Source organism: Macaca nemestrina, chromosome 14 (genome assembly GCF_043159975.1).
Source record: "Macaca nemestrina isolate mMacNem1 chromosome 14, mMacNem.hap1, whole genome shotgun sequence".
NCBI lineage: Eukaryota > Metazoa > Chordata > Mammalia > Primates > Cercopithecidae > Macaca > Macaca nemestrina.
Window position 1 is genome coordinate 53,427,724 of NC_092138.1, and position 26,216 is coordinate 53,453,939.

Sequence of the window (26,216 nt, forward strand, 5' to 3'; positions counted from 1 at the left end):
CAATCTCTTATTCTTGTCTTCCAAAATGTCTTTCTATAGGAGTCAAAGAAAGAGAATTTTCAAGTTAATGATAACATATGGTACTAAAAGACAAAAACACAGAATGGGCCAGAAAAAGATAATTAAATTTGACCATCAGAACATCCTGTAAAGCTTTACCCAACCAAAAATAAAAAGCACAGAGCCTACAGGGATGGAGGCTAGGTAAACCTAAGGGCTGACACCCATCAACAACCTAGCACCTGAGTCACCTACAAGCCTTGCCATTTCAATAATCAGGCACTCCCCAAATCCTGTCTTCTCAGTCCTCCTGCTCAATCTTCCTAAGAACTCAATCTTGATTTCAAGAACATTGTTTCTTAATAACTATTACACAAAACTATTGCTTCAATCAGGAAAAAAATAACTAATATGGCTTTCTACTAACAGCAAACATTTTGTAACTTCACAATGTTAAAAATCAACCAACACATTTTGAAGAACTTTCCTCTATCTAAACTCGAGATCATTTTCAAGGCCCCAAAGAGCTCTGAAATTAACTGGACAAGCTGCCTAGGAAATAACCTGTAAAATTCCTTCAGGCTTGTTTGTTCTACATTTGCATTTTAAAAAGTATATTTACACATATATTATTCACTTAAGATGTCACAGAGGAAACCTATGTGCAGAGCTGAAAAAGGGCTTTCTGTGTGAGACTTCTTTCTCCACAAAGGCAAGCATCAAGCAGCCCTACGCATCTCTCACTCTAGACTGATCACCAACAACCATGGGAAGTCAAAGGTGGCAAAGGTTTTTTTTTTTTTTTTTTTTTTTTTAATTTTAAACCAATGCCTTTTCCTCACAGCAGAGCATGAAGTACAAGGCTTGATCCACTGGCAACCTAATAACCCAGAGTTCAGATGTAGCCTTTTGACAGTACCACCTCTTCTCCCACAGCAAAGGCCAACTTAAGTTGAAATTTAATGTGGCATTTATAACAAATTTCCTTCTCATATCTCAAGCAACATAATTTAGTATTTTTTAAAAGGAGCTACTTGGACTGATTTTATCTCCACTCTTTTCAGCACTGTAAATATTCCAATGAAAAAAAATAAATGCATAGATTTAATCTAGAAAACATAACTCCTTGATCTTATTAGGTTGTATTTGTGATTTTATTTTTGGTAATTAACTATTCCGTCCCAGGAATTAAATAAAATTGATACGCACTTGGAAATAATCTTTAAAAATCAGTGTGGGGTTAGATAGCATTCTGGGTGTAGTATACCATATGGCCAAAAAGGATATTTAAAAATGTCCTGGAAAATAAAAACTGCATGACTTGCTTATGAAACCAAAAACTCTCTGCTCTGCTTAACTTCTTAAAGTCATTGTTCTTCTCACATGCAGATTAGAGATTTTTTCAATGACTCCTGGTTTGTTATTCCGGGATCAGAATAAAACTTAAAAAGTTAGACTATTTATGCCTGTCAATGAGATAGAGTGTCTTCTTTGGGCTAAAGCCATGGTCATTCTATGGACTATAGAGAGGTCAGTAAATTACAACCGACAGGCCAAATGGAGACTGCCTGTCACCTGTTGGTGTATGGGCTATAAGCTAAGAATGGCTTTTACATTTTTAACAGGTTAAGAAAAAAACAAAAACAAAAACAAACAACAAAAAACAAGACAGATGCAACAGTGACCATAACCCATAAAGTTAAATATTTACTATCTGGTACTTTACAGGGAAAGTCTGCCAACCTGTTTATGAACAATTTTAAAAAGGAAGACAGGAACTCATTTGTAGAAACTTAATGTAGTCACATAGGTTATATATCCTTAACTGTGCACATATTATAAAGTGAAGTAATAGAAACAGCTTGACCTAAAAACTGACACATGAGAATAAAATCTTTTAAGAAAAAAAAAAAAAAAGAGGAAATCTGAAGCCCTAAAAACAATTAAGATGACCCCCTGGAAATCTACAGATTAGAATTTCTCAACCACAGCATTATTGATGCTTTGGGCCAGGTAACTTCTTGTTGTTGGGGCTATGTTGTACATTGTAGGAGCTTAGCAGCATCCCTGACCTCTACCATTAGATGCTAGTAGCACCCCACACAAGTTATGCCAACATGAATACCTCCAGACATTGCCAAATGTTCCCTGGGAGGCAAAATCACCCTTGGTTAAGAATCACTGCTGTAGGTTATTTCCTTTGGTCCCTATCTTCCAATATTAGCAAAAGACACTATTCCTCAAGTAGATTCTCTCTGTGCCCATGAAGAAGAAAAATTAATAATAAAAGCAGCAACACTGACAAAAGCAAACCAGAGATCCTGTCAATAAAAGTACGGGACAGTAAACCTGAGTATTCTCTTTCAGTTTAGTAGGTGGGCACAAGAACCAAACCAGACTTACCTAAAACGCTGTGCCTGCTGAGCTAGCGGTCCTGGATACCTTCTGTTTGGAGACTGGTACAGCTGGGAAAGGATGGCCTGATTGGTTTTTTGGCTTGGATTATTAGCAAACTTTACAGTGATTGGCTCCGTGGCACCGGGAGGTTTCTGGCCATTTAGGCCTTTGATAGCTTCTTCTGCCTCAATTCGCTTGTCAAATCGAATAAACCCTACACCCCTTGATATGCCTAAGGTAGATTTGAGTAAAGATTTGGAAAAGAGGGGACAGAAGGAGAAGGGAAGGAGAGAAGAAAGGACACATTAATTCTTCCTTCTAGAGAACATGTTTTCACCTACATATAATATTTGCCACAAAATCACACAAGGAAGAAACTTTCCCCTTAAGTTACTAGCCATTCAGTTTGGAATCACAATTTCGCATTTTCAGAAAAATTCATGTCACTTATATAATCTGAGTACCCATTATCATATGCATTCCAATAAACTAAGACAAGAAAGCACAAGCATGTCCATGTTTTCTCTCTCTCCCACCTCCCTCCTGTACACTCTTTTAATGTCAACAGTGTACTGGAGTTCCATTTTTCAAATTGTGCTATTGGACAAGCAGCTCAGAAATGAGGGACACAGTAGCTCCTGTCCTTGAAACAAGGAGAACAGAAAGAAGAATTTGCTAAAAATGCTACAAAGCTATGCTAAAAATACATACACTGTGGTAGAAAGACACTTCAGTTGAAATTTTAAATAATATATTCAGCTTAATAATATTGCACAGGATATAGGTCCTTTAGGGAAAAAAACGCCTGAGAGGCTCTTCCAGTTCTCTGAAGCTCTCTTGTGCTTCTAACTAGCTGTATTTTATTACAGAAATAATATTATATGGAGAAAAAGACCTAGATTTTAAAAATAAATAAATTTCTACAAGCAAAGCATCAAAGCTTTCTGACCTCAGCAGCATCACTCCTGACTACAGAAGATCACTCCCTGCCCCACATTCTCCCCAGTGTGAAAGACACAAATGGGAAAGAAGGAGAGCCAAGAACCTTTCCAGATTATGAAAAATTGTAGAGGGAAACCCAGCTCATTCCATTTAATTAGCGTGAACAGGCCAGTGGGGTGGCCACAGCTGGTCATCATGAGATAAGCAGTGGCAGGGAAATTTTTTTTGGCAAGTAAATGAGTACTAGCAGGACCGGATTAGACTAGTAGCAAGAAAGTACAGATGATTCAGAGTATGTCAGTGAAGAAAAAATAACAGGATTACTAAGAAAGGTATGCAGAGAAAAAGCACTGGACCATCATGCCTGGAGGAACTTAAAAAAAAAATGAAGGTCTACTTGCTTTAAAATTAATACTGTATAAGGTCAATGACTTAGAACTTTCTAATGTAGATAAAGCTTTTTTTCCACATATGCATATCTAAGATAACCCCTATCACTTTACCTTTTCTATTTAAAGTGCATGCATTGCACATTATTACCACCTGATGGCTGAATAAGAAAATTGCAGGGCTTCATTTTTCATTTCAGGTAAATTGAGTAAGTTCACTTTGAAAGCCTTAGGTATGAAGAATAAATAGTGAAATGATAGCAAATATATCTTTTCACTTATCTACTAGCGCCCATTAAGAATTAATAACCCCTAGAACTTAGCTGTTCCATTAGAAAAGCATTAGATTAGCAAAAAAACAGCCTCTACACAACTTGAGTCACCTACACCAGTGGTCCTCCTACTTGAGCACACATAAGAACAACCTGTGGATCACCCTCAGAGATTTATTCAGTAGGTTCTGAATGAAGCTCAAGAATGCATTTTTAGCAGGGTTCCCGAAGACTGCTGATATGGCAGGTGTGGGACATACTTGAGAACCACTGATAAAACAAGCTAGGTCCACCTGTGATGGACTATCAGGTAAAAGGAGACGCACTTTGTGTCACAGGTGAAACCTACTCTCAATTCACAAGATCTCAGAACAAATGAAATAGAAAGCATGAATGAAATAAAATACATTTTTGTTGCTTTCAACAAATTCATCTGTATTTCTAGGCCTGGATTTCTATTTAACACCATTATTAGTCTATGTGATAATAACACAGGGTGGCAACGTATGAGTATTACGAATTAACTAACACATTTAAGGAGGCTGAATTTTACGTATTCTCACTTGACTAAATATTCTCATGACAGCAAAATCTTTAGGCTCTTCTCCCAGCATGCATATAGTGCTAGCTCTCTCAGAACTCTAAACGTGGTGCTTCCTATGAAGCCAATTAACAGCACAGAGGCAGGTAATATGGGCTCCTCTGATTACACTGAGATCAACTAAATGGATCTTCACTTGATTAATGAAAAATCTGGCTCGATTTTCTTCTGAAGTCATTTCTTTAAAAAAAATTAGACATTGTAATATACAACATGCCTCCAGGGTATTATCATTATGCGGGTCGAGAGAGAGAGAAACAAACAAACAAATAGGAGAAAAGCTACCTTAAAAAAACAAAAACAACCTCACAAATCTTCATGTGTCTGCTTCAGTCTATGATACTACAGCTAATACTTCCCCCTCACGATGTTTCTCTATTTTTTTTAACTGTTTCTACTTCCCCCTCACGATGTTTCTCTATTTTTTTTAACTGTTTCCTAAAGAACAAGTATTGCTTTTATTTTATTATTTATTTTTTGAGATGGAGTGTCACTCTTGTTGCCCAGGCTGGAGTGCAACGGCACGATCTCGGCTCACTGTGACCTCCGCCTCCTGGGTTCAAGTGATTTTCCTGCCTCAGCCTCCCGAGTAGTTGGGATTACAGGCAAGGCCACCACACCCAGCTAATTTTGTATTTTTAGTAGAGATGGGGTTTCTCTGTGTTGGTTAAGCTGGTCCTCAACTCCCAACCTCAGGTGATCTGCCCGCCTCGGCCTCCCCAAGTGCTGGGATTACAAGCATGAGCCACCACGCCTGGCTAAGTATTGCTTTTATAATAGAAAACTATATCTGTATTTTATTTTTAAAATCCATAATCAAATCTACATTGCTAGCTTTAACTAAAAGATCTGGCAGAACAGCTCCCTTACATTCAAAAGTTTTAATGAACATTTTAGTCTTCCCATTTCAGTTGGGTTAACAGTGGTATCAGAAATAAAATAAATTTTTAACATTCAAAATTTCATACTCTTACATATGCCCATACAGCACAGCATGAATCTGGAAAACAGCCTGAACAGCAATTACCAGTGTGGATGTAGTGTAAGCCTCCCTTGGAGAACTAGCTGCATACTAGTGCATTAAACTTCGCTTTTTGACAAAAGAAAGGTTGTTTATTAGTACTTTATAAGCAGGATGAGGGCTTTTATCACACAGTGGCTTGGAAATGAAGATTATAGCATCTATAAATTTATTACAAGCCATGAAACAGGCTTCAAACCTGCACCTTCGGGGTGGGAATGACTCAAGCACGCTCACTATACGCCACAATCTATTTTTATCCATGCATATTTATGAACAATTACAGCAGAAAATTGCATTTTCTGGCCCACATATACCTTTGATATGTTCTAGAGGCAAGACTGCTACATGGAAAGACAGAATATTTCACAATCTGCTAGTCAGAGACAGGGAAAGACTGTCCAGAGTGGCTATCTACTTACCAGTGACCTGGTCGACAAGAATACGAGAAGTAATAATGCGTCCATATTGTGAAAAAAGCTGTTCCAACTCCTTCTGGGTCATTGTTTTTGGAAGTCCGCTGACATACAAATTTGCATCTCTGATAGAAGCTGAACTTGGGCGAGCATAGGAAACCTGGAAAAAGAAAATAAAATTAAATGTATATGCACGCTCACTCACCTCCCTTTAGAAACTCAAAAACTGCCTCAGTAACTTTCCCATAAAGAGCATAGAACACTGAAGTTCACGCAAGTCACGTACGTGCTAAATGCTTTATTCTTTTCTGGGAAAATTCTAGACACATAGGTAGTAGTATTCCCATTCCCTCTCCCGTGGGTGGAGAGAGTATCTGTAATATGCTGGACTAGCCTACTGCGAGGGACAGAAATTTCTCAATATACCCCATCCTCCAGATTATTACTAAAAATGGTCAATGGGTCTGGGATCAATTTGCTGAGGTATAGTGATATGATAACGACTGCCTGCTCATTTTAACACTTGTACCCACCTTTAATCCAATTTTAATTCACTAAAATTTAAAGTTCTTTAAACAGACCAGTGGTGCATATAGCATAGTACTATTCACGAAAATAGGTTGTCTTCTGTGGGGCCAAACCCCTAGAGCAGTGGTCCCCAATCTTTTTGGTACCAGGGACTGGTTTTGTGGAAGACAATTTTTCCATGGACCGTGGTGGGGGATGCATTAGATTCTCATAAAAAGCGCACAATCTAGGTCCCTCGCATATGCAGTTCAAAACAGGGTTTCTGCCCCGATGAGAATCCAGTGCTGCAGCTAATCGGACAGGAGTTGGAGCTAGGGCAGTAATGCTGGCTCACCTGCTGCTCACCTCTGGCTGTGTGGACCGGTTCCTAACAGGCCACGGACCAGTACCAGTCCACGGCCAGGGGCTGGGAACATCTGCCCTAGAATAGGGATTTAAGCCCAATCATTCTAAGCTTTAAGATTCCAGATTCATGGAGACATTTTTTGTTTTCTAGCTTCTCCTATCTGTGTGGGTGGTAGTGCTACATTTATAAAAAAAATTCACCCTTATCATTGTCCATATCATTGTCCACAAATTCCCAGAAATTTGAATGTGTGAACAAGCCTTCATTATCCTTTGTCTGTTGTCTTCTCATCCACAGGTCTTTTTAACCTTGATTTTCAAAAGGTCTTAAGTCCCTATAACTAACTTTACCTGCCATTGAGAGTACTTTCAAAAGTTTCATGTCTTTTGAGATATGGTATACAAAATCCCACAAGGATGAAAGACAAAATAGGTCTGCATGTATTTGTTTATAATCATCATTCCTCATGTAAACTCCATGAGGGAAGAAACCTTATCGTTCTTGCTCATCACTGTATCCTCAATGACTAGTGAATGCCTGACATGTGACAGATGCTAACATATTTGGTGAGTAAAGCCCATCCAATAATACCCCATTGATCATGCAGATCCACAACGGCTTACTGAACCAGAACACTTAAGGGTCAGTTCAAGTCATCCAGATCTCCTGCCCCAATTGTAATTGATGGCTCTCTAGCTATCACCTATCTTTGCCAACATTGAGTCTCATGAGCTATTCCTGATCACATTCCCTTTGGTTTAGCTGTAATATTCTGGACTAGCTTACTTCAAAGGACAGATATTTCACAGCATACCCCATCCTCCAGATTATTCCTAAAAATGGTCAATGGGTCTGGGGTTGATTTGCTGAGGTATAGTGATAACTACTGCCTGCTCATTTTATTATTGGCACCCACCTCTAATCCAGTTAAAAACAAACTTTCCCAATTTACACTAATATTGAAATAACTTTAGGTATGAAACACCAAACATTTTCCCCATAATCTGAATTGTGCCCACAGCTCTGCTGCCACTTTTTCTTGGCTTTCCAGAAAAAAAAAAAAAAAAAAAAAAAAAAAAAGCCAATTTTTATACTACTTTATAAAGACGTTAACTTTCACACCCCTGCCCCAATGGTGTTAACATTTAATATTCCTCTTTATTCAAACAGTTTGCTCATCAGCAAGTGAAAATATACCTGTTGTTCCAAGGGCTGTATTTGGAAGTTATATTAGCACTGTCCTGTCCTACAGAAACAAGGAATTTGGAATAGTGGTGGAGAGAACATACATAACTATTCATATAGTACTTTTTCTCTCTATGCCTAAATACTTAAGAACAGTGAAGATTGGGGAACTCAAATGTACGTGAAAAACAAGTGGCCAATTTCAAGTGTTATAACTTAGATGGAATCAAATCTTGGGACTGCCATAAACTGATGAAACAAGGCCAATGAATTATATATGCATTCAGTAATATGAATCAATGAAAATCTCATTTCTTTTCTGTTGTAAGATTCTCAATTATTCAGAAAAGCTGAAACCCCACCAGTTGGGACCTGCATCCCTATCTAGGATTCTATGGCTTTATTTCAACAGGAGGGAGCACTCAACAAGTCAGCTGTTACTCTGTTCCAGATCATGTGACTAAAGTACTCCCATTATGAAGAGCCATGTCCCATGGGCTCCAGGGCAGGCATCTACACATTCTCCAAGGAGGCTAACTTCCAACGACTGATGAAGCAAGCAGCAGCAGGAGACAGGCTCTGCACAAGATCAAGTGTTGCAGGAGGCAGTGGAAATGTGGTTAAAGGTAATGGTTGATCAGTGTGCCTGGGCTCAAAACTAGGTTTAATTCATCACCAGTTCTGTGAACTTAGAACTAAGTTCTTCAAGCCTATTACCACAATTCTACCTTCTTTATATGGCTATTAGGAATAAATAATTTCTAATCCACATGAAAAGCTTCAGAATCTAAAAACCTATGTGACTACATTATAAATATTATTTACCTCTACATGCATCTGAAAATTTAGGTAAATACCCAGCCCACTTTAAAGTAGAGAGAAACCTGGGTCCATTACAGTGTTCCAGAACAATTTACTCATGCAGTGACATTCACCGCTTTGTACAATTCAGATGAGTGTAGGTGGTGTGTCTTAAAAAGTCACCCTAAAATATATTTAGGAAAATGGGTTTATATTTAGTGCTTATATAAAGGCTTTGAAAACATACCTAGGTTACGTGATTTTTTTTTTCCAATGTCCACTCTTCAGTTTATATTGCATCTTTAGTTCCCAGTCACATTAAAAAGTCTACAAGACAAACCTTCTCAAAACAGTCTCTTTCAGTAACATCGTCAAAGAACCATTTTCCACTACCACAGGCAGGACAGGAGTGATTAGATTATATATAAACTTATGTTGGTAACAATGCTTAATGCTAAACTTACGTTTAGGGGATTATGAGACTTCACCATTTACAAGGCATTTTCACAAACTACATATTTTGTCTGTGCCTCACAACAACTCCATGAGGTAGGCAGCATACATATTAGCATTTTGTAGCTGGGGAAACCAGCATAGACAAGGTAAATAACATGTCTAAGGTTATACACAACTAGTGTTGGATTCTGGCGTCAAACTCTGATCTTTCTCGTTCTGTGTCCCGGTCTCCTCATCCAGTTTTCCTTCCATAATACTATGGTAAATGAGCCTTTCAGTTCACTTTTTCTAAGAGTTATGAAAAATTAAATAAATCTTGGTTGTTTCTTAAAGGCATACACAGAAAAACTGGCCACGGACAGAAAACAGGATGTTGCTAAAATTAGTTATTTTATTCCACTTCGTATTATTATTATTATTATTTTGAGATGGAGTCTCACTCTGTTGCTCAAGCTGGAGTGCAGTGGCATGATCTCGGCTCACTTTAACCCCTGCCTCCTGGGTTCAAGTGATTCTCCTGCCTCAGCCTTCCAAGTAGCTGGGATTACAGGCATGCACCACCACACTGGCTTTTGTATTTTTAACAGAGACAGGGTCTCACCATGTTGGCCAGCCTGGTCTCGAAAGCCTGACCTCAGATGACCCACCCGCCTTGGCCTCCCACAGTGCTGGGATTACAGGCATGAGCCACCACGCCCGGCTCCATTAATATTTTTAAGAGTAACTTTTTCTAAGAAAAGAGAAGTGGCCACTAATTAAGATTAACCAGACAAACTACATATCATCATTAGAATTTTTAAATTAATATTTGTTACTTTCTAATCTCAGGAGGAAGCAATGCCATTTCCACTCACTTTCAGGAAATAAAGATGTAAGAAAGGGTAATTGCCTTCTCCTTCCTCCCAGACTAAGGCTCAAGGTTCCACCCCTATCCCTTTATTTACTTTCTTATAATTAAAACAGCTTCCTTTCCCTTCCATTATCAAGGATATTACTGTCATCAACATCCTCCCTTCCTGGAAACACTTCTGCTTCCATCTCAAAAGATTATAAATAAAAAATGTATCTAGACCAAAGTGGGAAGAAGGCTGATAGTGGAATAAGGACTCACACTCTGAAGACTCAAATCAGTTACCAAACTAAATTTTGTATCTGACAATTATCAGCAACCTTCTCCATTCTGATTTTTTTTTTCCTATGGATTTAGGTCTTGTACAGGCGCCCTCATATGCACCTAGAGAACCATGCAGGGGCTATCTTCAGAAAGCGTTCAAGTATCTTTTTGGTTCTACAAGACTAAATTCCGTTGAAGACCCAAAAGAGGGTTCGCTTTAAATGACAAATTCTATATTAGAAATGCTTAAATACAATGGACTTCTAGCATATGTCCTACTGAGGTGAAAATAGCCTCTTTCTCCACTGCAAGCTGTTCTCCATTCTACATTTGCTGGATTAATATATGAGTTTGGATTTTAAATTTTCACTGCCACTTAAACAGGTGAATATTTAATGCATGAGGAGCAAGGTTATGAAATGTCAAAACTACTAAGTGAAGGATCTAATTTAAGAGGCAGCCAGAGAGTCTGCAATTTAAATATTTAAAGATGATACAGGGAGTACAACACTGAACACCAATCTACTCCAAAGATAGCAATTTAAAACTCAGGTTTATTCTGGAATTTCTCACAACCCTACAAGTGATACAATAAACAAAGACAAGCAATACTGACATTATATGAGAGAAGGTGAGAGACAGGGGAGCAGTTAAGTACTTGCTACTACAGGTAAGTAAGTAAATGGCCCATGGCTTCTCAAATTGTTCTTCACAAACAAGACTAGACAGGACAAAATAAAGATAGAAATCTATCTAATTATGTCAAAATGGAACAGCTTGAAATATAGTGTATTCCTTGAAATTTTTTAAAAGCTCAGTTCTTCATCAGCAGCTAAAACTAATTATACATTAAACATGCAAAGATGAGTAACACATGTACTAAGAGTGGGCTATCAAAACAAAAGTTAATCAAAATATACAAAGAAACAAAACCATCTTATGAATTAGTACTTTATTAATTAAATATACACAGCGATGTTTAAAATCCCAGTGCATCACTTTCACAAGTCCCTCTACATGCTTTTGTCCAAACACACAACTGCTCTCGTTTCTCAAATTCGTCAATGGAAAGATCAGTAACAGTGGACATTAATACCAACAGATTACAGTGATAAGGTCCATAAATGAACAAAGAAGTTCCCTCTTTTTTAAACTAAGAACACTTGAGAAGTCACCCACTGACAAGATCACCACCGAACAACTTTTATCACTTGTCAATTTCTCACCCAGGACTACAAACACTAAACCTGAAAATTAGACATTTGCCACTTCAGACTTTTTTCAAAAAGCTCCATTCAATCTCTTCAGCTGAAAGGTCACAGTTATGCCTATTTAAACGGAGAGTTAATTGCTGTTCATGATGGAGTCTTCATGGGACTATCTGAAAAATGATACTACAACTGAATAAAAGTTAGTTCTAGCTCTAAGTAAGCAGTAGCAAAGGTCTTGTGACAGCATCATGGATATCTAGACAGTTGGCTACATCAGACCCTCCGAATGAGCTCAGAAGCATAGTACACAGAAGAAGGGGATCTCTAACCACAACTCAGGCCAGAGACCTCAAAATTCACCCAGAAGAAAGATGTGTACTTTGATCCGCTTCTAAATACAAAATCCTACCAGGAACAAGTCTCAAACACACATCAAGGCATAGACGTATCACAGTCCAGTATTGTTTTCAATAAAGAAGGGCATATTTCATAATGGATCGAAAATGACTAAGCCTAAGATAACAATAAGAAATTAAGTATTTGCTCCAGCAAAGTTGTTAGAGCTAAAAGAAACAATCACATCAAACAGGAAATTTTATAAAAGGTATTAAAGGTTAGGGCAGTTATCTTTAATAGATATTCCAAAATACAGGATTTAGGAAACTATCAGTGGAAAATACATACAATACATACAGAACCTTAAATTTTATTTTGACTGGATTTGTTGAATGTTTTAAGACTGAACAACTGCTTTAATTCCAGTGAGAAGTTCAGAGATACCATGGAATATATTTGATAATGTCATCCTCAACTTAAATTCCCTAAAGGGCTCCCTAAGACTTTCAGATAAATTTTAGAATTCTGACTCCTTTATGATCAGAGCACTGGCTAGCTACCTTTTCTATACAAGCATACAAAACCTTCAGTAGTTTTCCAAGCTTCCTGCTCTCACTTTTCTGTGTGAAAAATAAGCTGCTCTCCTTCCAATCAGCTAAATTTCAGTCATTTCAGACACCTCATGGTTATCAACTTGTCCCTAAAGTCAACACTAATCAGTCCTCTCCACTACAGTCTGAGTTAAGTGCCTCTTACCCATACCCACACTGCATTATATGCCTTGTTCTCTTAAATACTGACTCAACCAAAATGTACTTATCTCTTAACCCTGTCTTGTGACTGACTTAACCCCTCGAAATAAGAAAACTTGTCCTCATCCTACTTTGTACATCCTGGTACCTACCACACACTTATTGTAATGAAGATGATTTATAATCACATACTAAATTGAGAGTTTATTTTTGAAATATTGTTTGAAAGTTAACAGAAGCCACAATCTTTGTAATATACCAAACATTACAGGCAATGGTACTTTGTGTAGAGACTAAAATGAAAATTCTATTAAACATTTCAAAAATGAAGTTTCACTTCTCAAATTTTCAAGTCCCCAGAGGTGACACAATCTTCAACAAAATAATATGGTGCTGATAGAAGGGTGTGGGGGAGGGGAGTCTTAATTTTAGAGCAAAAAGAAAATACAGTGATCATTTGGTCCAATTTCTTTATATTTGGGAACGAGGAAGACTGAGGCACAGAAAGGTAAAGTAACTTTTCCAAAGATACAAAGAAAAAGAGTTGGGTGTAGGACTCAGGGGACCTTAGCTCTTCGTCACAGGATTTTCCGTTACACCATTAGCTGCAACATAGTCTTCAAAATCATAAAATTTTCCTGTGAAATGACAGTGACTAGGATGATAATCAGACATTTCCAAGGAGATTATCCGAAGAGCTATTCCAAGAAAGAACCTTAGCTTTGCTACAAAGAATATTTTCTTGTATACACATAAGTAAATATAAAACACATCAAAATAACTGTCTTAGGACAGTTATTGTATTTCTTCTACTAGTAATGCCTGAGAATTATTTAGATGTTGGAGAAAAAAATCTAATTATTTTGGGAGTTGGAAGAGAAAAATCAAACTAAGAATCCTGAGACCAGCATTTTCCACCAATTAAAATGTACCAACCTACAATAGCCAGAATCTTTTTGATAGTCAGTGTCTCTGCCCTTTTATAAAATTACAAACCATTTAACAGGAAAACAGAATGGCAACTGGTTGTTTACACTAGGAAGACTTCTCATTTTCACATAATTTTCAAGTTTTAATGCAACCTCATTAAATAACAGTCAAGGCAGTTGATCTTAGCTTCAACTTAAAGATGAAGCTAGGAATAAATAAGTAATGTCATAAAAATAAGTGATCCTATGACATTGTTAAAGGCAATAATAAAACTACTGAATAGCCACAGAAAAATAAAAAGTGTTCTGGCTTTAAGATCTGTATCAAGCAACTAATCATAAACTACAGACTTGGCAAATTAGACCTCCATTTTCACACATCTTCAACAGCCTCTAACAAACCACACTGAGTGGGGTTTATTAAATGCTACCCAAACATATACATCCATGTGTATCAAAGAGGGTCCAAATAGGCTGCCCTGACAGGCATCTCGTTTTTATTAAAGTACAACTGGTAGATAACTTCTGCCCTTTTATTATTGTTGTTTCTCCTTGGTTCTAGTATGAAGTTGGTTCAACAAGGACCTCTCATGCCGGTAAAGGCAAATGAGATACATGGTAAAAATATTCTTGGAATGCAACTTAGGCCACAAATACCTTACCGTTTCTTAAATTTTTTTACCTGCAGAGATACTTAACAGAAAATAAAACAATTGAGCAATAGTAGTGGATACAGCATCTGAGGTGGAGGCAGTGAAATCAAATTCACTACGGTAGTGGCAACAGACTAGCCATTCCAAGTCTAAGCAGGAACTTGTCAATCAAAATATTCCATTGCTAATCCCGTACATTTCACTTAGCCTTTCCAGACTTTAGAAGGTGATTACACTAAAAAAGTATAAAAAATAGATGGGAGTTTTAGCTGTAACCACCAGAGTCTATTCCTACTCTCTCTGCATTAGAAAATTTTCAGTAGTGGTTAAGAATGCTAACTCCCTTACTTTTAACTTCAGAAATGAGACTGCATTTATTTGGCCACATAATATTTATAAATATTAAGTAATGTGAATAGGCTGCAACAGAGGCAATCATGAGTTAGCTTAGCACCAGGATAAAAAATATATTATAAAAAGCAGAAGAGAATACACTATAACTGGTAAAGTTCTGGCCACTACACAGCATATTATGAACTAGTGGTTAGGATGGAATGTTTGGATCAGAACCCTCCAATGTTAAGGAGTAAAAATGGTATGGAGTCACACAGAGCTAGGTCCAGGTCTTGGCTCTGTCACTTACCAGTTAATCATTTCCTTAGGTCTTCTATCTCTTTATTTGTAATTTGATGTTAATCACAGTACTTACCTCATGGAAACCTTACAAATATTAAATGGAACAATAAAACTATTAGCACAGAGCTGGGGAACCATAATAATGTTTTAATTATAATATCATTTTATATACATACATAGGAAACAATTCAGATAATGATAGCTCCTAACATTTATTAAGTGTTTACCATGTGCCAGACACTGTTCTGGATATGTAACATATGTTAATTCAATTGCTTCTCCCAACAAGTCTATGCATTGGGTATTATCATCATCCCCAACTTATGGGACAAAAACTCAAGGAATACTAGTATCTTTGAGGTCAGGAAAGATGACACAGAGGAGGAGACTTGGCACAATAACAATGTATGCACTCTAACACCGAAACAGTGCAAAAATTACATATATAAATGAGGCTTCTTCCAAATCCATGGTGATAATTATTAAAGTTAATTCTTGAATATTCCAAGTATTTTGTAAGATGACAGCAGATGAGTGTGCTGGGAAGCCTGCAGCCTGGATGGAGGGAACATAAGGAAGGAGCTGTCTTACTGACATACAGAGAACAAATATTCAACATCTTTAAATGGGCCAACAGTAAGGCCCCCAAATTTTATTTCTCCCATCAGGCTGTTACATATTAAACCTCCCATTACCTCAATTCTCTTTTGTACAGATCTGTTGAACCTAAGCTAGTAAATGAGAAATACTCTTTTGGATAGACATAGTAGAAATATAAATGAACCTCATGGAATAACTTCTATCTTCAGATGAAAGTTATGTGTATGTTTCTGCATGTGGAATGTGTTAAAAGCTACCATGCAAATGGCCACCTGATGATTCAATATGATTTCCCAGTTAAAAAAAAATACTGAAGAGGCTACACTATCAAGTACCACTATAAAACTTTCACTTTCATTAAATATACTATTAATACATTCGAGAGACTAAAAGAAAAATCTCAGTACTCAGTAGCCAGTACTCAGATGGGTTTGAGCCCTCTTAAATATGGCCAGAGCACAAGACTGCCTCAAAGCTTCCTCCCAAGTTAATAGTATTCCCATTCAAAGCTTTTATATTACTAGGTTTTATACTTCTAGAGGGTTGAAACTAGTTTTATATGATGCCTATCTCACATAGTCACACCCATCAAGTAGGGACTCTAATACCTGTTGAATGTATATATTCCATGGCCTTGTAAAGGAGGTTTTTCTTTTTCAAGGCGGAGTGTCGCTCTGTCGCCCAGGCTGGAGTGCAGTGGCGCGATCTTAGCTCACTGCAAGCCCCACCTCCCGGGTTCACGCCATTCTCCTGCCTCAGCCTCCCGAGTAGCTGGGACCACAGGTGCCCGCCACCACACCGGGCTAATTTTTTTGTATTTCTAATACAGATGGGGTTTCACAGTGTTAGCCAGAATAGTCTTGATATCTCCTGACCTCATGGATCTGCCCGTCTCCGCCTCCCAAAGTGCTAGGATTACAGGCATGAGCCACCGTGCCCTGCCAGGTTTTTCTGAAGTACCTCTCAAGCAAGATGATTAGAAGTTGTGGCATTTGCCCAAGTAACTTGGCTTTTGCTGCTTCACTGAAAACAATGCAGGCTAAATTGGCTTACAGATAATCAGATGTACTCATCTAATTGTTAGAAACCCATTCTCCAGCAATGGCTTACGGATTCTTTCAAGATTCTGAAACTTGACCTAATGACATCTCCAACAGATGCCATACTATCAACATAACCATGGCAACTTTATCTCCGAAAATATACTTAAGATATAATTTGTATAGTATCTGAATATCTAGTATGCCTAAGGCACTGTCAACAGATTAAAATGCTGAGCTAGAATGTTAAACTAAAGAAGGACTAGACACTGGCTGGCATAAATAAACTGCAGGTGTCTTAAAAACCAACCAGTACTGGTTGGTAATGTGAAAAAAGAAAAAAGGTTCTCATCAAGCCAATTTCAGTGAATTAAACATTCTAGGACTTTCATTCACTTCTTCATCCATAATCTGACAAAGAGAGAAGTACATGAAAAGGAGAAATGGATAAGAAAAGAGACGGGCAGGTGGACATTATGCAGAAAATCTCACATAAAGGGATACCTTTACTTAAATATTTGTTTTTGTATGAAACCAAAAAGCTGTTAAGTCCTTTATATACCCTTCATCCAATCATATCTTCAATGTATAGTGACACCTACCAAGAAGTTTTGAAAAACCCAAAGTTAAAAATGGCATTAAAACAAAAACAAAACAAAACAAAAAACCTCCAAGAATTTCAACTTTTAATTTCACTTAAACTGTGACTTTTTCCATCTTTGAGCACATAGAGCAGGTCTTCACTGTCTCTTATAAGCAACAGACAGAAGTTTCCTCATATAGAGGTTATAAATAAAAACATTCTGTAAGTTGCTCTCCAAAGACAAAAATCTCATTGCCCTCAGAGAGCAGACCACCAAATAGAAGAAAAAGGTAATGTATAGTGAATACATTTTTATCCACTTTATTAATTTATTTTATGGCCAAATAAAACTTTGTAAATGACAGGGGTAGAGGGCCATGTAGGCAGAGAATAATCCAAGGCAATGGAGAATTAGGCTTGCATACTGAATGATAAAGAGCCCAGCTGAGCCAGAATAAAGATTTCTGTAGGACACTGACAACACCAGAACAGTGAGTTGAGGGCAGAATCTAGAGCCCTTGAACGTCAGGGCAAAACTTTCATGAGCAGAGGAATAACAATCTAAATGTTCGTAAGTATTATCAGATAGAAATGTAAGGAAGGAGAATATATAGACAGTTTCTCTTCATAACCCAGGTGAGGAGAACAGTCAAAATCAGTGTGGTAGTGAAGTTAAATGTAAATGCCATCTACAGTTAAGTTTCTGTTTGTACTATAACTAGAAGAAAAACTGCTTTGCAACAATGTTCAGAAACCCAAGTCTTCTTTGACCTACTTATATATACAGTAATGAAAATATAATGATCATTTCCTCTGTGTGTACACTCAATACTGCTTAGAGAAACTTCATCTTGATACCATTTGTAAATACTTAAATGAGTCCCATAGGTCTCCATGGATCTTTGCAGAGCAAGGCAAATATGTTTCTATGAGCAAATTACTTGATCTACCCAAAATTCATTCCTATAGATTCTCTTATAAATTAGGTCTTCACTAAAGGGGGATAAATGTAAAGTATAGGGCTAGGTTTAATCAAATTTTCCTGCCAATCATTTTTGTAGAAGGTTATTACTTGATAGAATAAGTATACTTTATGGTGTTCAGAGGTAAGCTTCTCCTAAAAGGTACACATCACATGAAGGCCTCTGTGGTTTTGGATGAGACATTCCCTTATGTGTAATACATTTCTTCTTTTTCCACCCCATAAAACCTAGCTTGTAAAACACTATCACCTCTGAAATCGTCGCAGAGGCCTCTAGACAGCAAGTGGCATATCCATTTTCATTGTATTCTGCGTTCACTCATCATATATCCAAATAATGGTCGTATAAACTAAGTGCTGTCTCCTCTACGACACAATGACATCAAGGACAAGGCTACCTCTTGTCTTATTTTAATGCTGTTCCAACATTTAGCAAAGCTAACTAGCCCACACTAAGCACTCAAAATGTTTATAAAATATTTAATTACAGATACTCCCTGTCCAACACTGTATAGTCAAGATTACAACAACAACAACAAAAAACCTGTAATTAAATACTTTTCAAAGATTTTTACATTTGTTCATCCTGGCTCTTTGTTTTGTGGGCAAGGTGAGCATCACACACATCTTTTAAAGCTACTGACCTTCCCTACAAACTTGGAGACAGGCCTATTAGTCTTGTGCGGTTCCATATAATATAATAAAGTTCTAAGGGGAGGGAAGTCTTGAATATAAAATAACTGCTTCTACTAAATCTTTAATGTATTTAAAAAGTATTAGTCCTCCAACACCCAGAGAAAAACTCCTAACAAATAATCTTCCTCTTAAAGGATGTTTTATTTCAACAATCCTCATTCAAACACCTGTTTTAAATTTAAAACACAATCTGCAAGCCGTATCTACATTACAAGTAAACCATACGCTATCCAAGATTTAGTGTTTTGGGCCCTGATTTGACCCAATTGTCAGGGATCTAATGTATGTATACAGGTATACATATACAAAAAAGTCAGGAAGCCAGCTCACTTTCTTTCAAGGGCAGCCTGTCTTTGGTAAGCCTCAATCAGTAGAAACTGTACCAGTTTTTAAAAAATTTAAAAAGCAGTAACAGCAAACACTGCAGATTGCTTATGGCATTTAACAGGCTGAGATGGAAATTTGTGTGAGGCACGTATGATAAAGGAGAAAGCAAGGAAAAAGAGTAACAGAAATGTTATTAAAAGCCCTCCCCACAGAGCCAAAGGAAGTTTTACCTACACATATTTTGTGGAGCTGACTAAGTTATACAACTATGAAAAATTTATTCAATACATAAGGGGATAACCCCTGAAACATTAGTGTTTTATGACTTTAAGTCTACCAAGATATTTCTCTCACAACAGGATTAGACATTAGAGAATAACCACAGGGAAAGCTTTTTTTAAATGAACTGATTTGCAAGACTAATAGTCTCATTCAAAGACAATCCTTCATTCTCCAAGTATCTATTAGACACCTGAGCTGTATATTTCCCCTAACAGCTTTAACAAAAAATAATTACTGTATTCCTTAAACCCTTCGTGTGACAGTTGTGAAGATTTTAAAAGAAAGAGTTTTTAAGGAAAACATGGACAACCTTCACTGTACGTACGCAATAAAGAGACCATATCATTGCCATCTATACAACACCTGCAGAAATTTAAAGATGGGCAGCAAGGACGGGAACAACCACCTTTATCTTTGTTCTAAGACAAAGTGTACTCCTGCTTCAGATCTGCAGAAGCACCTTGAGAATCCCGTCCTGAGGTATTTAATTACACTGAATGATTTGGCACCAGGCCCTTTCCCCGGGTCTTGCTGATTGATAGCATCAATAACACTCACTGGCTGTAATTAAACCACCAAATAGTATCCCCTTTGCCACTTGGCAGATCAATGTTCTTTAATACTCCAAAGAACAAAGTACAAAGGTGAGAGGGGTGTTTTTACCCCTCACCTTCACAGTTCATTTGACTTTGTGCACCAGGATATACTGTAGACAATGCATATTTTACAATTCCCCCCAGACATTGCTTAATGAAGAACATGAAGAAAAATCCTTGGTTTCTTATTCATTTTTGCAACTCGGAGCAGGGGGAAAACATTCTAAGCCTTTGGCAAAAGTATGCACTGCTTTAACGTAGCTTTGCGGCAACATTCAGTTCACAGGTCAAAAGGTTTCTGAATTAAGGTTGCATATCAAAAAATTTTTTCCTTAAAAAATTATAGCATAAAATGTGTGAAAGCTCTTATAACAGAGCAAATTCCCATTTACCGAGGCCCTGGCTAGAAAGTTCAAGTATCAAGACACTGGGTAGGGAAGGAAGAGGGGTTTCGTTGGCAGGCTATAAATGTAAGACAAATTTTTATTAAATTTTAAAAGCCTTTTTTTTTTTTTTTTTGAGACAGGAGTTTTGCTCTTGTTGCCCAGGTTGGAGTGCAATGGTGCGATCTCAGCTTACTGCAACCTCCGCCTCCCAGGTTCAAGCAATTCTCCTGCCTCAGCCTCCCCAGTAGCTGGGTTTACAGGCGCCTGCCTTTGTATCTCAAGTAGAGATGTGGTTTCACTATGGTGGCCAGGCTGGTCTCAAACTCTTGACCTCAGGTGATCCACCTGCCTCAGCCTCCCAAAGTGCTGGGATTACAGGCGTGAGCCACTGTGCCCGGCTCAAAAGCTGCTTTCACAATCTAACATCCTGGATCACAGAATTTAACTCCCAATCTCTATAAGACACCCTGTTTTTTTTTTTTTTTGAGACAGTGTCTTGCTCTATTACCCAGACTAGGGTGCAGTGGTACGATCTCAGCTCACTGCAACCTCCACTTCCCAGGTTCAAATAATTCTCCCTGCCTCAGCCTCCAGAGTAGCTGGGATCACAGGCGCCCGCCACAATGTTGGGCTAATTTTTGTACTTTTTAGTAGAGATGGGGTTTTGTCATGTTGGCCAAGCTGATCTTGAACTTCTGACCTCAGGTGGTCTGCCCACCTTGGCCTCCCAAAGTGCTGGGATTACAGGTATGAACCACTTTGCCCGGCCAAGACACCCATTTTAAATGGATGGGCCCTAAAGAACCATACTGAAAATTCTCCAAATACTCTCAGAAGCAAATAAATTATGCTAACATAATTGTGATGTTGAAGTATTTAATGACACACAAATGCTTTGAAAATGAGCAAATTGTATGTGAGAGTATATATTATTTCTTAGGTAAATCCAGCACTATATTCATTAAAAACACATTAGTGAATCCCAGCCATTCAAGATAGCTTGATATAACCTACAAATGAAAATCCTATTATTTACAAGTAGACTTATTTTAAAATAAGCACCACAGACCTACCCAAGTGCAAATCATTAAGATCCACTGAACAGTGTTTCTCAGGTCAAGCCACCACCCGCTTAAGAATCACCTGTGGTGGCTGCTGAAATACAATTTCCTCAGTCTCTCTCTGCAGATACGCAGATTTATTAAGTCTTGGTTGGGGTGTAAAAATCTGCAGTTTTTATCAACCACCCCATCCCACTGATTCAGATAAACATTAAAGTGTTGGCAGTCTCTTGTGTAAAGGCATTTGAAATAATCCTCAAAACTATGGGCATATTAGGGTTTCCTAGATAGCTCATAAGAATCACGGATGCCAAGCCCTTTTCCTTGCCATCCACTGATAAGTAAGACAAATGCCAGGTAGCCTGAAAGCAAAGCATTTAGGAATATAAATCACCTGCAAATGCAAAAATGCAGACGTAAAATAAAGCCCATGAAACTCATCCAAAGCTATTTCCAAGAACCCAGACTGGCTGGATGTGGCTCAACTGGGTTAGTCTCTTCAAAAAGGCCACTGTGCTTGATTCTATGAAGTTAGGAGCTTCTCTCAATGACTCTTTCTAGGAATATGAATAGGGTTATTTGGTTAAGGCAGGCACAAATTTCTAGACAGACATTTAACAAAACTGGAAACTAAACTTTTTCTGAATTATCAGTTTCCAGGACTACATGCTTGTTCTACTTTTCCTTGTCCTTCCTGCAGCTCACCTGATCAAGAAACCAAGAACAAAACACAAATCCAAGACTTATACCTCCAAGTCCTATTGCAGCATTCAAAAGAGTTCTTCTCAGAAGGAATGAGAGGAGGCAGACAAGTATCAGATTGCCTGTACTGTTTTCAAAATACAGATGACCCTGGAACAACATGGGTTTGAACTGTGTGGGTGCACTTAATATGGGATTTTAGACCAACCCCTCCCTCTTCCTCTGCCTACTCAACATAAAGATGACAAGGGTGAAGGTCTTTATGATGATCCACTTCTACTTAATGAACAGTAAATATATTTTGTCTACCTTATGATTCTCTTAACATCTTCTTTGCTGTAGCTTACTTTACATTGTAAGAACACAATATGTAATAATACATGTAACATACAAAATATGTGATAATTGTTTACGTTATCAATAAGGCTTCTAGTCAACAGTAGGCTACTAGTAGTTACGTTTTTGAGGAGTCAAAAGTTAAGACTTTTTGTCATACGGGGGCTGTTACCCATAGCCCCAGAACTGTTCAAGTGTCAACTGTACAGCCCTGTCTCGTTGCCCAAAAGCAGCAGGTCGAGACACTTCTGGAAATAAAACATCCACAAGTAATTCTAATGTAGTACATGCAGCTGAGAACGCACACTAAAAGTAATGATAGGAAAGGCTGGCAGAAGTGAAAGTAAAAGAAAATGTACCATCCATGCTTTTTTAAAGAGTCTGTGGAAATTTAAAGAGAGACCAATGTTAATGCACATTTCTGTAACTTTTAAACTAGCATCTAAGACTTACATGAACCTATCAGAAAAATATTCTTGAAGAATGGGTAGCTGCCTAAAAAACAAATTCAGGAAGTTACTACTATAATAATAATTTCACTGTTCATTACAACTGAAATAACTGAATCAATGTTAACTCACTTATCTGCTAAGTATGACCTCCAAGTCCGGTTTTCTTCTCAAACTATATGTCTGTCTGTCTGTCTCAAGAGCTCACCCTGAAAGAGGGCAGAGTTCTTCACTCCTAGGCAAAGACGGCTCCACTCCCTGGCACTAAGAGATTTGGTCCAGAAAGTCTCAAGACAAAGACACTCAAAGGACCAAATTAAGGCCTCTATTAGTTGGTTTATTTAGAGTGGTATCTGAGCAAAACAGTTAAACATCAATAATGTGAAATGGAAAGAAAGCAACAAAAGCTACGGCATCAGCCAACATGATACTGCATTTCTGATGCCAGTAGTGCTTATTAGCTATTTCATTTTGAACAAATCCCTTTAACCTGAGCTTTATTTCATCAAAGAGATTAAGTATTTGCCTACCAGAGACTACTGCTGTTTCTGCATGAATTCAAAACAGTAAAAAGATAATAATCCTATGAAATTTGTTTGAAAAGTAGATACAGCAAATAATTAAGGGCTCCTTCTTGGGAAGTTAACACAATCATCTTAACTTTGCAAGCCAGCTATGTGGTAGAATAGACTGAAGCCAAACTGACCTAGCACCACTTTTCCCAGGTCATAAATGAAAGAAAAGCCCTACTCCACATTCCCCTTAAAAAGCAGTGGAGAAGTAAAGCAACAAGGGCCAGCAGTGTGATGTTCACGTAGAAAAGATTTTTGGCCATCCCGATCAGTTTCAATTTATCTTATCTCACTGTTATCTTAGAACTCAAACTCAGATTTGAACATGTGGTTCAACTATTTTCAGTGTCTTCTATCACGATGCACATGGTTTGCTTGAATCTCTTCCTCAGCCTCATTATTACTAGAAAACCAATTTTGCACTTAACATTCTAGACCTCTGAGCTGTTATAAGGGTCCTGCCTCAATGACTCAAATTTCTGACAGTAAGTTTCAATGACATCCCCACCACGTGAACCTTTCAATTCCACACGTGCACACACACACAGCAACAATTTCCTAAACCTATACAAGTTATTACTTCTGTGGCTTTCCCCCTGCCTTACACAGAAGCAATAACTCACAAGGAGGCAGTTTCCAATGAAGGTCTTCATGAAACCTGAAATTCTCCATGCTGGTTACAGAAATGGAAGAGCCAGGGTTTTCTGGTATAGACCTCACTTAGCATAAGTTTAAGCATCTGCCATGAAGGGCTATGATACCCCTGTGGAGCATGCTTAGGTAACAAAATGATCCATCAATTCCAATAAAGATGGGTTCAGTCAACTGTTGAGACTCTTCCACCATCACTACCCAGTGTGTGGCTGGCAGGCAGGAAGTAAGCTGGGGACACTGCCACCAGGAACCCTGGTTCCTCATCCTTCCCTCTTTGTAGGCTCTGCCTCTGCTCCAACAACTGTGGGAAAATCTAAAGGAAATCCATTGGAAGAATGCCTAGTTATTGCCCTTTGGGAATTCCAATTAACTCTCACTTTGGAGGTAGCTAGAAGGAACAGATGTAACACAAGCGGCCTGAGGACAGGACATTCAAGCTCTGGATCTTACTTGGGCTACCTACCCACATTCCCTAGATCACACTAGGTGAGTAAGACATTTCTGGGCTTTTTGTATGAAAAAAATTAAAGCTGAAAAGAGAGAATTCTACAAAACACATGAAGGGCATTATACAAATAACAATAAAAAAGTCATCTGTCGCTTCTCACTTCAAGTAAGGACTATGTAAATGGGACTCAATATAGATAGAAGAATTTTATCTAAATGTATTGAAGAAGTGCTGATAAGAAGACATAATATACTGTTCAAACTTGACATGTGGCTGTGGAAATTTCCAGAACACAAGTTAACAATGAAGTTAGGAAAACATGTACTCCGTCAGTCTGTATTCTTTAAAAGGCAAACAATTTACTCAATGTTTCCATTTTTACCCCACTCCTGGTATCTACTTTTTCAATTATTTTTTTTTTTTTTCTGGTCCAGATAAATGACAGTTATCAGGCTAACACCTCATAAGTAGGTCAATTAATTTGAGGCCTGGTCTTCAACCTATTACTTCTAAACTTTCCAAAGCTGCTCAAGGTAAAAGGGAAATAATGGTATATATCCAAGTTTTTAAATGAGGAGTACTTTGTAGAAGATGATTTATAAATTTCTACCCTTTGTACTATCACAGAAAATAACAAACTACACAAGCCAGAGAAACACTAGGGTGGGCTGAAATGCTCAGAAAGATGTGGAGTTTAAATACAAAGCAAACCTTCCTCTCCTAATAAATACTCAAAGTCAATCCCAACACTGCTCTGCTCAAAACCCTCCGCTGCCCCATCCTCACCTACAGAACAAAACATCAACGCCTTTACATGCGCACCCAGAACACACTTCTATAACCCATAACTCAGGCTCATTCCCACATTCGCCTCCCATCCTTCTTTCTTTCTGGGCAAATTCTATATGGTTCCCCTATCAACTGCTTTAAACCTTCCATGCCCTACAAAAGCCATGAACTCTCAGCATTATGACTATTAAATGAGCCACTTATCTCAAACACAAAATTATGCTGCAGGTATTTTAACAGAGGACCTACTGGGTGGCAGGCCCTTAGCATAGCTTTATTTACACTCCTGCCTGCATATTCCCTCTCTTTCTTTACAGTGGGGACTGGTTTACACAGCATCTAAGAATATTTCCTCCTGGTCAGTATTAACTTTTATAAAAAAACAAATTATAATGATAAAGAAAAACCACCCCACTCCCAATAATCCTGTCGCAAAAGGAGTTTGAACTAGAAACTCAAATCCCAATATAAAGTTTACAGTGGCTGTTAAACTTGCAAGAGTGAAAGAGGAAGGCAGTTAAAATTATTCTCTCTTCAGGAGAGGGTGCTGCTTTTCATCAAATCATTCTATACAATAAACATGAATTCATTTAAAAAGTTACGTTTTTTCTTAATATGCAACTTGGCAGACCATCAAAAGCTTTTTTCCTCTCCTAAAAGGCAGGTAATGAACATTCTCAGTGATGAATAAATTATTTTAACGATATAAATGGAAACTTAAATGGTTA

General features: G+C 37.8%; 1 protein-coding gene across 39 annotated transcripts in view; it reads right to left on the bottom strand.

Moving 5' to 3' along the window:
* Window positions 1-26,216, bottom strand: part of LOC105498395 (ELAV like RNA binding protein 2) — a 159,472-nt gene that overhangs the window by 8,533 nt on the left and 124,723 nt on the right. For all 39 annotated transcript variants that reach the window (XM_011770458.2, XM_011770456.3, XM_071077872.1 and 36 more), the window contains 2 exons: window positions 6,045-6,198; window positions 2,404-2,629 (listed from right to left, as the gene is read on the bottom strand). In XM_011770458.2, coding sequence (XP_011768760.1) covers window positions 2,404-2,629; window positions 6,045-6,198 — 380 coding nt within the window. The remainder of the gene's footprint in view (window positions 1-2,403; window positions 2,630-6,044; window positions 6,199-26,216) is intronic.